Source organism: Engraulis encrasicolus, chromosome 16, assembly GCF_034702125.1.
Source record: "Engraulis encrasicolus isolate BLACKSEA-1 chromosome 16, IST_EnEncr_1.0, whole genome shotgun sequence".
Classification (NCBI taxonomy): Eukaryota; Metazoa; Chordata; class Actinopteri; order Clupeiformes; family Engraulidae; genus Engraulis; species Engraulis encrasicolus.
In genome coordinates, this window is record NC_085872.1 from 14,608,232 (window position 1) to 14,622,005 (window position 13,774).

The window sequence follows — 13,774 nt, forward strand, 5'->3', positions numbered from 1 at the left end:
CTTCTTTTCTTTTCTGTTGGGAATACGGGAGCAGTGAGCCGGTGTGAAAAACGTCTGTCGTGAAATTGCAGGTAATAATCTTTACACCACTGCAATAGGAAATGAATAGCCGCACATGGCATGTCATTTTATTATTCTCAGTGATGGAAGCGTTGTTTTGACACATCTGTGATTCTGTGGAGATTCTCATTCATGTGCATTTGGTGAGACAGTTGGCAGCACAGTATAGCCTTAGTTTGCTTCATGTAGCCAAGCCTATGGTTTCCTGTTAGTTGTGTTTCAGCAGGTAAAACTTCCATGGATGAGGTCATTTCTGAAAATGAAGTCAAAATATGATTTTCATTCCCATGTTGACCTCATCCATTTAGGCTGTTAAGTAACATCATTTGCATTATGCAAACTTTGACGCATATGAGAACTGCCTGAGTTTTTAATCCTTGTCAAATCAGTAGGCTACATATGACACTCAATCAAAGCCAGTATGTTGAATGGCATGGCATAGTCTAAGAGGGATTTCTGCCTGTTTTTAAGGGAGAGAGATGGAGGGTAGAAAAATTACGATGGGAGCAAAACGTCCTCCACGGCCAGTGCTACAAATCAAGGGACCAGAGGCAGTGACTCAGCTTGCGCACAACATGCAGGACATTCTCTCTGTGTCTGAGCCAATAACACCTTCATCCTCTTCTTGCTCGCCGTGTTCCTCCCCTCCTCCTCCTGGATCAGCTGTGCACGCCTTACAGTCCAAGGTTAAGGCCTTGTCTGAAAAGGAACCACAAGAGACCAAATTGCTCCTCACACAAAATAAATGGGAGGAAGCCTCTACCTCTTCCTCAACGCATGCCCCCGAGTTGAACGTTTCAGGTGGCAAGGATGGAGATGGAATGTACCACGTCCGCAGGAGCGGTTTTGTGAATGGCCCTTCTCCTCTTGGAGAGCCGAGAGCTCCGCTGGCAGCCGAGAGTGACAGAGACCAAGATAACTTTTTCATCAGTGCAGTCGGCCAGACTCGGGGTGTTGGAGAGGGAGCAAGCTTAGAGAGTCTTCTGACAGATGACTCTGCAGGTTTGCAAGGGGACAGCCCCACATCCAGGTCCACATCCACATCCTCCAGGACCTGGGCACCACCTAAGGGCTTCTGGCGAGTCGCCCGCCCAGAGACGCTCCTCTTTGACGGAGAACACGTTTCGGGGGACATGTTACTGGTAGGGGGCGAGGGACCCCCGAGGAGGCCGAAGATGAAAGCGACAGGTGTGGAGCTGCGCCGGAACCGCAGGGAGCTGCACCATGCCGACAGCCTGGAGTGCCACCACCGGAGGCGCTTGCAACAGGAGGTGAGAGCAGGGGAATGTGGTGAGGAGCTGTGGAGCACTGACAGATTGGACGTCAGGAGTGCTACGGAGAGTCAGGGTACACCCACTCTGTCTGAGAGGACGGAGCGGAACCAGGGTGCTGTCAGACAGGTGCAGTCCCTCCGCAAACACCACACCAAAGGCCTGGAGGTGGCAGCGGCCGACGCAAACATGCAGCATTGTGCAGAAGAGGATGCCAGACTTATGGACAGTTCTGGTAAGAAAACATATACTGTATGTTGTAGCCGGATAGGGTAGCATGTCTCTAGCTGTACCCTGGTGAAGTTTATTGGAATCATTTACATGCTGAAGTTGACCTTACACTATGCTAGTCTTTGATCCGGGCTCCTGAAACATATGTCCCCGCACTCTGTTTTATCTCCCTAATTCATTTTCTATCCATGATGGCATACTCAATTGCAGCACAGTACTGTACATGAGAAGTGCCAAACAATCAGGTTGCTTTTTAGATTTAGTTGGAACCATTTGTACATTTAAAGGATTTTGGTTGTGTGCTCGCTCAGGCATCTTATTACACACATGCTTTTGTACAGAATGTACAATGTGCATATGATGACCATCCAATCCTCAACTCTGTTTCAATCTGGCACTGGTCACGAGCAGGTCAGAAAAGCAGAGCCCACTGTGTGCATTCCAATATGCGACGTCGCGTCCTTCACTTGGGATTCTGGCCTCACATTTTGCTGATGCCCTGCCTCCGTGGAGAAAACCACTTAGTTTCCCTGCTGTCAGCCTAGCCAAAACATTTTAGGGGACTATTCTTCATTTACTATCTGGTTTGCAAATCGGAAAATGACTACAATTGAGCTTTTGCGAGATATTGAAATATAATGCTATTGTCAGTGATTTCGTCACTATGTATTACTTCCTGGTACGAGGCCACAAGCACAAGTGGAGGACGCAAGGCTGCATATTGGAACACACCCACTCTCTGTTCAGAAGCCCCAGGGAGCAGATGTGCTGCTGCTGCCTGTTGGTCGTGATTACGCGGCCTGGGGGAGGGGTGGGCGGGAGAGCCAGAGCCGGAACAGGAGCTGCACTGCCCGAGTACAATCACACTGTACTGTACACTTTTAATACCACACAGCAAAACTCACAGCCTGAAATCTGCCCGGCTTCCGCTGCTCAGTCCTGCCTGTCCCGAGAGCCTTATGCAACCAGATGTGCAGACTCCGAGAATATTCACGTCAGAGAATATTATTATGTTTTATATTCCCCATTGTTCCATCAATCCCCCTGAAGTGTCACTTGAAAACACATGGGTTCACCGTAGCAGTATAGACATTCAGATTGCTAAAAACGAAAATCGAAATGCTCTGCCACTTAGATCTGTTGAATGGTTGAAATATATTAAATGTCTACAAATTGATGAAGTGATATAATATTGATTTCCTATCCTCAGGCATGTTTAGTGATGGAGACAGTGAGCTGGTGTACACTGTGTCGCCATACGAGTTCGAGCAGATTTACAGGTAAACCTAATAGAAAAGGAGGCTGATCGTCATGCTCATCTGCTGTAACTCAATAATAACTGGTGTGAGAATCATTATTTGTTTATAACATGTGTTGGTATAGCCTATACATATACATATTATAATATGTGTTGGTATAGCCTATACCCATTGCAACAGACACCGTATGTCTGTGCATTGCCTATATTTCATATCATGGCATGTGTACAAGGTAATTTATGTCTGGGACCACCAAGTCTTACCACTGCACCATTCTTGTGGTGAATGTGTTTGTGAGAGAGTTACGCATGAAAGACATTTGTAATCACCTCGAGATAAGATCAGCTTTCCTATGCACAGCAATAGTACAGTGTGGCGCTCGTGCTTTTAAAGAGATTACATAAAGCAGCTTTGCAAGATGATGGTGTTGATATAGCTGCCACACCCAATGGTTTTGCTCTTCATATCGAAGTGCCCTGCCTGAGTTCACACCATTGACAGCTTTAATCTGTATTTCCTGGTTATCAGGCGGCAACTAGTGTTTTTCATCAACATTTACTGAAAAGAAATATGTTGATGTGGAAAAATGACTGTGTAGTCGAAATTGAGTCATAAAAGCTATTTTACTCTCATACAATTTGAGTGTATATATTAGATACTTAATCATACTTTCCATGTTCGCTATTACAGCAGTCAACATGTAGGAGGCTATATGTATAAATCATGCCTGTGTAAAGAATGGCCATTGGTCCACCACGTTTTTTATGTATTGTCATTTCAGATGTATAGTCACAGATGACCTGCCCTTGAGCCCCCGCCATGAACAAGCCAAACGTTTGCTTGAAAGAGCGAGGCTGAAAGCCCGATGTCAGTTCTCCAAATCCGAACAATCAGCCCGCTCGTCTCCAGGAAAAGTACCGTAAGTGAGCTTCAGCTGCTGTCTACCTGTTTCATTTCTGGTGGTTCTGTTCAGGTGTCACATTCATTTTGGAGTCCCCTCCCTCCCAAAGTGTTGGATTTTTTTTTTAAAGATATTTTTTTGGTCTTTTTCGACTTTATTGATGACAGGATAGTATGTGAGGTGGACAGGAAGCGAATGGGGAGAGAGATTGGGGAGGGGTCGGCAAATAACCCAGGCCGGGAATCGAACCCGGGTCAGCCGCATGGCAGACAAGTGTCCTGTAGGCCACGGCAGGGCCCAAAGTGTTGGATTTTACCAAGGTTGTGTAATGGTCTATTTGACTCATAATCATAGCCCTTACATTGCGATTTACACGCAATATGATCCCTGAACTACTGTGGGCTGTTTTAGTTATGTAATCTTGGTTGTGATATTTCATGATTATTTTTCTATGGCCATGTTGTTCCACAAATCCTGCCTTATGTTAAGAAGTGTCGACAAGTGACCATATGTTCCATTCACTTAACATTGGAGCATCTCTGAGAACTGGTCAGTGCATGCACTGCATTGCTTTTGCTTATCACATATATCATATATTGCATAATATCTGCAAACATTGCATAATTACCATGAAGTACTATGCCGTTAAATGGACTATGATATTTCACCAGTAGCTATGTGTGTGAGTACATCCCTTCACATTTCTGTAGATTTGAACATGCATGTTTATTTTTGTGAAATTCAGCTTTTCAACTTCCCAATGTTGACAGCATTCATGCTTCCCCAAACCATGTCAGTCCCACTACCCTGCTTGACTGTAAGAATGGGTCACTTTTCTTTGTACTACTCTCTTGGTCACCACCACATATGCTTGACACCATCTAAGCTAATTTGTTTTGTTCACCTAATTTGTCCATTGAAAAGATATACTTACAGTGCTGCAGATTGAGTAGTCTGATTTAAGTAGATATATGGCTGGGGGGTCCATTGGAGCTGATTGTACACAGGGCCCAACATTTGCTGCTACACCCCTGGGTGTGCACACACTGCATGCTGCACTTCATGCTGCCTACAATGTGAATCCATGCTATCTTCATTATTACAGTAAACGAACCCTGATTGCTGAGTCATATTAAAAACGATCCATACCATCATCTGTGTACACCAATGTGAATGGGGCTACAACAGACTACCGTAGGTTTGATGTTACACTATAAGACATTACGTTTTTAACCACAGTCTCTGATAATATCATGTCTGTTGCAGGGATCTTGTGTCGCCCACTCCCCCACTGCATAAGGCTGTTCAAGTCACCCAAGATGGAGCAAGGTATTTTAGAGGATGGGGGGTGGTCAGCATGAACTGTGTTGTTTGAAATGCCACTGTATGTACGGGTACTGTGTATTTCCACTGTGGTACACTCAGCCTAATGTAGTTCATTGTAGTGTTATTTTGTGTTTTCATACACTGTGAAAATATTAATAATTTGGACATTATCCATCTTCTTACTAACTTGTTGACAAATGATATGGTGGGCCACAGTGGTGGCCAATGTTAGCCACAGTGATGTGTAAGCAGTGTGTTGAGGTCACATTTGAGTTTTTCTTTTACTTCAGACATGTAAAAGTTTAATCTTTTAAACTTTAATGCTCATGAAGACGGAAGTTATACTGTGGAAACATGTCAGGTAAAAGATCAAACTTGTACAGTAAAGAAAAACTCAAATGTGATTAAAACAGTTAGACATAATGAATGATATACATATACCGGTAGTGTGTATGGGTTCCCATATTCTGAAACTCTGTGCCGTATGTGTAGTGAACCAGCGCCTGGATCACCTCCACTACTCAAGGGGGCGCCAGTACCATCGCAGGAGGAGACTAGCAGGTATGTCTATGAATTTATTTGTCAATATTCTAAGTGATTACGATACACATCATGTAAATGTTTGTGTTTTGATGCTAGCGACAGTGGGTCAGTTATGAATCCGCTCCGGGAGAATTTCGTCTCATGTGATGTGACCTGTCTGGAGAGGTCAGCTTATTATATTATAGGAGAGATTAGCTGCCTCTATCCCAGTGAGAGCACTTGCTATCTCTCTCTCTCTCCTACAGGGATCCACACCATGGCAGCACTCTTCAGCATAAGGCAGTGCAGGTAGCATCGCAGGAGGAGCCACAGAGGTAGCTACTCTTGTTATATGCTCAAAAACCTGTTGCATGATCATTATGACTGTAATAATGCACGTTTTGTTAGAAACGAAAGTTTGAAAGAAGTGTAATGAAATTTGACATGCCTAATTTACCACCTGCATTCTGTTCTCCACTCAACTGCCATTTGCCTGAATTCAGCGCGAAAAGAGAGGCACACCTATTTAACCAGCTGCATCTCATTGTCTGCCGTCATTTGGTGGAATTTCAGCGCACTGGAATTTGGAACGCCCCTTAATTAACTATACAGCATTTATTTTCTGCTCACCTGTCACGTCAGAATTTTTCTTTCTCGCTCGCACCCACCCCTTTCGCCTCCCTTCTACCGCTGTTCTATCGATTTGTCAGGTGTCTTGCCCTAGCTTCCTTCCAGTTCACCTTGCTCCATTGCTCTCCAACCATCATCTGCCGGGGGGTGTCCGCTCAGATTTCGCACAGATTTCTGAGCTCTCAGCGCCCCGTACTCCCAAGCTCGAGAATGTTTGCTGCATAGACATTTCTCGGCCGTGGCAGTACTTCAGCACCACGGCCAGCAATCTTGCCCAATGCGCCATTTAATCTATCTCAGCTTCTTGAGTGCAGTGGTCCCTGCGGACCCCATGAAGCACTTTGATGATCAGTCCATCGCGTGGACAGCCACTCTCCTGCGAGAGCGGCGCGATCATGAGAAGTCCGTTGTCCAGCGAGAACGAAGATGTATGCATACATGCTTAATCCAAACTTTAGAGAGTGAACTAATTAAATATTATTTCCTGCCAACCAGCCAAATGCTGGTGAAAAATCAGTTAGTCTGGTAGATTAAGAGAACTTACTAGCCACTTTGATAGGGAGGGTATGTGTGGCTAGTAAGATTTAACATCTACTAGCCAAATTGGCTAGTGATGAAAAAAGTTAATTTATAGCCCTTGTAAAGTTAATTTATAGCAATTTGACTTTCGCGCTATTTTTTCCCCCCTAGGTTTACTATTACTTCATGGTCAAATTGGACAAAGGACATGTCCTGGGGTGTGGGTAGAGGTGATTTTTGCATAGTATATCCAGACATTTAAAATAGACTCCACACATTTAAATTAGCTGTTATTTCCTTATAGGGACACACCATCAGGATCTCCCCTGTTGCACAAGGCTGTTATGGTGGCAAGCCAGGAGGAGCTATGCAGGTGTGATGTTACCTGGTTGACTGCAACATAGATTTTCATGTTTTTATGTCTGTAAATGCTATATAATATTAAATATGCTTAATGCTGAATGTTATGTCATTCAGTGCATTCAAAGAATATCTTTTTATAAAGAAATATGAATGTTTCTGTTGCAGGGAGGTGCCAGTAAGATCCCCACAGCTGCTTAAGACGGTATTTGTGGCAGCTCAAGAAGAGATATCTAGGTACAAACAGTATCATACTGAATAAGTGCTTATTTTGAAATAATTCACTGTATTAGAATTAAAGGTGTACTGTGTAAGTTTTTTAGTTGCTTATTTCCAGAATTCATGCTACCCATTCACCAATGTTGAATTTTTCATGAATACTTACCACCACCATCAAATTCTAAGTATTCATTATGACTGGGAAAATTGCACTTTTCTTACATGAAAAGGGGCATCTTCTCCATGGTCCGCCATTTTGAATTTCCAGAAATAGATTTTTTTTGCTGCAAAAATGACTGTACTTGGGCCATACTAGAAAATATTAGTTTATTACTCAGTAAACGTTCATGAAAAGATCAAATTTGGCAATAGGCAACCCAGTTTCAATGAGCAGCATACAGACAGGGCTGATAGTATTCAGGCTCCATGCCTGATTTTAGGCTTGACAGAGTTTGCAAAAATAAAAACATTGACAATAATTAGCCATTAGGTTATTCTTATCTCAGAAGGTGTTACAGGTTCAGGGTTTTCTTCTACTATCAGGTTTGAATAATGGTCATACACAGGCTATTAAATGTTTGAATAATGTGTCAAAATAGGCCTACGTTACGTCACTATGCAGTATCTTGTCGTCGTCGTTAGAGCAGGGGAAAAAGTTCAGGCTCAGGATTTTTTTTCACTATCACCCCTGAGCATAGTTGCAGTACCTTTTTTGACCATTTCCTGCACAGTGCACCTTTAAATTCTATTTACTGATACACTTTCGCTGTATGTATTGCTTGAGAACACACTATGAAAAATGAATATAGGCCTATCTATTCTGTAGGGATCTGGCAGTGGGGTCTTCTCTACTGCATAAGGCTGTTATTGTGGCAGCCCAGGAAGACATATGCAGGTACCGTATTTTTATACTGTTTAACTTTTTATTGTCTGGCCTACAATGTGTAGTTGTACAAAATGTAGGCCAAATATGTACTGTAAATATGTTGATATAGGCTACCAAAGACATTAGCTTGTTGGTAACTGGGCTGATTTTTAGAACTTGAACATGTTTCACCTTTCAAAAAAGCATCTTCAATGTAGGTCTGATGTAGAGAAACAGGGAGTGATAATTCTGATACATCAGAGGTGGGTCTGCAGACGACTCCTCCTCCTCCCACAATTTCAAGGTGTGCTTTTAAAATTGTGAAGGATCTTCATTAAGTAAAATCAGACAGTGATTAGTTCATCCGAAGAGCAACATTCAAGCAACAGTCAAGCACCAACAACAATGCAAAATGTGTGGTGCAATGGGATGAGGAAATGAAAACACTTTGCAAATACATGGCCTATATAACACATCTTAGTGAAAGGGGTGAAATGTCACAAAAAAATAATCATCCCCTGAATTAATTAGAATCTTGAAAAATATCATTATGTTTGTATACCTTTTCTATGTAATTTGGGAAACACATATTTAAATATCAGAATTTACTATCAGACGTGGGCAAACTCAAGCCCAGGGGCCGTATGCGCCCCGCTATGACATTTCATATGGCCCGCAGAGGCTTTACAATAAAAACCTGTCCAAAGTGATACTCTCAGCCAACATTCTACAATGGTTACACAACACGGGTCTTTACAGGTTTAATGTGCAGGGAAAAAATAGTCAACAAGTTATGCCAGGGTGCATTTTTTTATTAACACTGGCAAGTTGCCTGTGATATTCGGCCCTTCTGTCAATTTTCTAAACCCAAGGAGGCCCTTGGGCCAAAATAATTGCCCACCCCTGCTCTAGATGATAAACTCTGGATATGAATGTTCTTTCTCTGTAGAGATCTACCCTTGGCATCTCCACCTCTCCATAAAGCCCTCCTCGTTGCAGCTCAGGAGGAAATAGCAATTGCGCCCATCAAAATTGTGGACTCGCGAGGACGGGAGTGTGAGCGAGGTGCGCGCCCCCGTCGCGTCGGCCAGTCTCCCACGCGTGTCCGTTTCCAGGACGAGTCTGAGAAGGAGGCTGAACGACGCTATCTGGAGCGCGTCCGGCTACGGGGACCTGTAGTCACGGAAAAGTCACACAACACCGCCACAACATCGAAATCCGACCACAACAGAGGCGTCTCCACGGCAACCATCCGACAGGACGACCAAGGTGCAGGAAGTGTGGTGGGGAAATGTGAGGCTTGCGGGTCTCTCCTGGGAATTATTATAGCGAAGGACGCGCATGGTAAACCTAAGCTCCTGAGCTCGACTGACAATCAAGGGAAGTTTGGGACAAACTGGGTCTCTACTGGCCTGTTCGGTGAGCCTGAGAGCTACAGCACAGGCGATGGGGACGCTGCAGCCGGGCAGGCCCTGGCAGACAATATGGCAAGCGACAATACGGCAAGCGCAGGTGAGGATGGCGGCGTGGACCAGCAGGTGTCTGGATTTGGCAAGCTGAGGAGGAGGAGTCTGAAGGGCGAGAGACGTGACGACGCAGGACACGTCCTCGGCCCCTACGCCCGGAGCCAGGACCTCTGGGCGCAAAGGCGGAACTCGTACTCCAAGATGCGGGCGAGCATGGAGGAGGCCAGCCTCCTGTACGCCCAGAGGATGCCCGCGCCTCCCCAGGGGGTGACCTTTGCAGTAGACCTACAGTCCCCTCTGGCACGCCCGGCAGGAGCAGCTGCAGCTACTCCTCCAGGTATTCTGAAGGACACCTCCTCTCCTCAGCTGCCCCTCAAGTCGGCCTTGAAGAACTCCTCCAAAAACCAGCCCAGTGCACAACAACGGGTGGTGACCCTCGTGCCGTCTGTCCAGTATCGGCTGGTCCACCTGGACCAGGAGAAGGAGGGGAAGCCCCACCACATAGAGCTCTCTGCGGACGAGCAGCTCACAGTAACCGCAGTAACCTCCTCGCCTACTCTGACCCCCTGCATCAAGCAGTCTTCTCTCAGGTACACTGCTGCTGCCAAGGCAACCACTGACCTCCTCACGCCAGGATCATGGGATGCCTCTTCGGAGGCAGTGGCAGGTGAGGGGCAGGGGAACTAACTGTTTAGGTCAGGGCTGGGGAACCTTTGACGTTCGAAAGGCCACTTCAAATTCATCCGAGGGCCGTACTATGAACACAAACCAGGATTTTCCCCTGCACTTTAGGCCTACGTATATTGAAGGCAGCCACCTTTAAAACAAACCCCGCCTTCTCTAGGTTCCCTGAATATAACTTAATTGTATAGTAAATGCATTTTGTATTTTAAATGCATTTTCTAAGATTGCTTTAAAAAACATGTCCTATTTCATGTGACGCTGCATAACATTAAAATTATATCGGGGGCCGGATAAAACGGCCTCAAGGGCTGCAAACAGCCCTCGAGACATAGGATCCCCATCCCTGGTTTAGGTTGACCAAATGTCTATGTACAGTATGTATGAACAAGTATATATCTATGCATCTATGTATGTCTGTTCTTTTTGTTTTTCTCTTAAAAATCTTAAGCTGCATCCACATGCAGTACGTTGCTACTCCGTACTCGCAGGGCAATGTCAGCCAGTAGATTGTGTTTGTCTTCCAGCAGTAAGAGACCTGAGGCTGTGAGAGGAAAGCAAGCAATGCAATGTTCAGGATTCAGATTTTTTTTTCACTCAAAAAATATAGTATATAATTGCTATATAAAGTCTCAAATATAGCATCAAATTTTCGGCAAGAAAGTGTTCACATAGCATTAGATGTAGTCACTTTTGTCTCCACATCTGCATTACTGCACTTGATGGGATGCTCCAAAATGTGCCGTAATCTAGTGTCTGACAATAGCTGCAGAGCATTTTGGTTACTGTTTTGGTGCTTGAAAATTGAAAATAAAGTCCGCACACCAGGCTCCCGTTTCTTTTCATTTAATGTGACGTTTCGGGCAGCTCTAAACGTCACATTAGATGACAAGAAACGGGAGCCTGGTGTGCGGACTTTATTTTCATTTTTCATGTGACTTTGCTGGTCCTGCACCCAGAATATTTTTGAGACAGATTTGCGTGGTTTTTTTTCTTTACTGTACTGTTTTGGTCTTGTCTGTCAACAGCTCATTTGACCGTAGAAGACCCCATGAGTGCCCCCGTGGAGAGCCGAGCTGCCCTGCGCGGGACCAAAGCTGACGACCTCAGGTCAGAACTCCTCAGGGCCGAACACCGCAAGGCAGAGGTCATGTGGGACGACATGCCAGAGAGCGCTCGGTGGGTCTCTCTCCCCATAGATATACTATTATCTATGATGTCTGTGGGCTTCCTCTCACAAGGCTGTCTCCAGTCACTTGCATACTTCATCAACAACAATAGCTTTACTGCTTTTGCCATGTTTTAATGATGTGCTTCATCATATTATACTGTGTATGTTCCCAGTATAATCGTATTCAGGGCTCTAAATGAACCAGCCAAAATGGTTAGTAGATGTTAATGCTACTAGCCAAACATACACTCACTAATGGGTCAAAGTGGCTAGTAAGCTGGTCTCTTCCACTAGCCAAACTGAATTTTTACAAACACTTGGCTGGTTGGCTGGTGTTAATTTAGAGCCCTGATCGTATTTATTGGTGGGCTGGTTATCTAAAAGAAACAGTAAGTGCTGCACCTTGTACCTCACGGTAGCTGCAATCAATTGTGACTAAATGTTTTCCATTCCATTGTGCACATTGGGGGAAAAAAACCAAACATCCCACACAGGAGAGCCATGATGGACCAGGAGGGCAAATCCAAGCTGTCTCTGCGGCGCTTCTTCTCTGCCATGGGGCTCAACAGTATGGGCAAGATGGTGAAGGGGAACCGCTCCAGCAGCATGGACCAGCTGTGCTCGCCGTCCGCCCGCCACGGAACCCCTGCCATCAACCTGTCCGCCTCGCCCTCCCCATCTCCCTCGCACCGCACCCAAACCCGGCTGCAGAGGACCCCTTCCCTGCAGTCCCTGCACACAGTAAGGCTCTGATCACATCATAACAAAGAGACACAGACAAGTATCTGATATGCATATAGCATATATTCACAAGCTAAATCCATCCATTTTAAACAGCATATTACATCAATCTTTAAACAGCATATTACTGTAAATCAATCTGTCAAATCAATGGTAATATATGAAATCATGTTCATACAGTAAACAAATTCCAAGTCAGTTTTGGTCATATTGTGTTAATATTCTGAATTGCTGTGTGTGTGTGTGTGTATTTCCACATTTGTTACTACAGTATGTGCTATAGGAGTATAATCATGAATTGCGCCGGCCAGCTTTGTTCACCATGAGTTTCGTTGCATTTATACTTTTCGCCACCAGGAGTCTCCTCTGGCCCAATTGAGGAAAGTCTCCTCTGTGCAGAGTCTGCAGTCTCCCAAGAGGCTGAAAGAGCGCTCCACAATACTAGGACCTGTGCCCTATAATCTGTCTCCAAGGTAAGACATTAAAACAAAAGCATGAACCCTGTCGTGGCCTAGCGGCAGGGCACTCATCCCCACTCACTTCCTGTTACCATATTCACTGTACTGTCATGAATTAAGTCAAAAAGACCAAAAAAAATATATATATATTTTTAAAAGCATGTGTATGTGTGTGAATGTATATGCTTTTTGTTTGTTTACTGATATTTTATTTAAGTTCACCCAGGTCTTCATTTTATTTATTTTTAGAGAATTTGACCAAGACCCATGCCTTGGGGACCCTGAGATCCCCCGTAGTGGCCCCCAGGGACGTCTGGTGCAGGCGTACCCCGATGGCACTCTGCTGATAGAGCTGAGCCGCCCGGCTAATGGGCCCTTTGGATTCGTAATCTCCAGGGGGAAAGGCCGCCCAGGCTCAGGTAGTGTTTCTCACTGCTCGCTCGCCTGAGTGACACACTGACACACCAGTGCAGTGCTCATTTCAATCCAGTGATAGAATGAACATGTTCACTTACTGAGACCTTCATTAAAGTGAAAGACCTTCATTTAAGTGAATTATGCACTGAAACCAACGTGCAAATAGTATGTAATAGGTTGTTTTTTTAAAACATTTTTAATGTTGTATTTATCTGTGGATCTAGTATCTGTCTATCTACTGTATGCTATTTGGGTGGAAACATTACATGTGAAAGTAAATGCAATGTGATTTACCCAAAACTAACAAACAAACAAACAAACAGCATGGGGATATCCTAAGCTGACCATCTGAAATGTCTGTTCTCCTTCTAGGTGTATTTGTCGAGCATGTGGGTGACAACTCTGCAGACAGCATCTACACCGGCCTACTGGGTGTTGGCGACGAGATTTTGGAGGTGAACGGGGAGATGGTGGCTGGCCTGGCGCTGGACCAGGTGACTAGGCTCATGACCCGCGACAGCACCGCTTCCATCCGGGTCATCCCTCACCGATGGATCCAGAGCTAAGCGGAGCCTATACAGAGATAGGATAGCAATGCTATAGTTTGCAGAAGAAGAGGGTAAGAATGAGTATCCAATAATGTGTAAATACTGTGCTGATGTACACATTATACAATG

At 44.8% G+C, this 13,774-nt stretch overlaps 1 protein-coding gene across 1 annotated transcript; it reads left to right on the forward strand.

Annotated features, from left to right (window-relative positions):
* The first annotated feature begins 560 nt into the window (after window positions 1–560).
* Window positions 561–13,744, forward strand: si:ch211-13f8.1 (uncharacterized). Its single transcript, XM_063219896.1, has 10 exons — window positions 561–1,566; window positions 2,773–2,842; window positions 3,603–3,740; window positions 4,007–4,026; window positions 9,115–10,296; window positions 11,339–11,489; window positions 11,976–12,222; window positions 12,580–12,695; window positions 12,930–13,099; window positions 13,470–13,744. Exons 1-10 carry the CDS (start codon window positions 561–563, stop codon window positions 13,661–13,663), a joined length of 3,294 nt encoding a protein of 1,097 aa, XP_063075966.1. The 3' UTR covers window positions 13,664–13,744.
* Window positions 13,745–13,774: the final 30 nt, after the last annotated feature.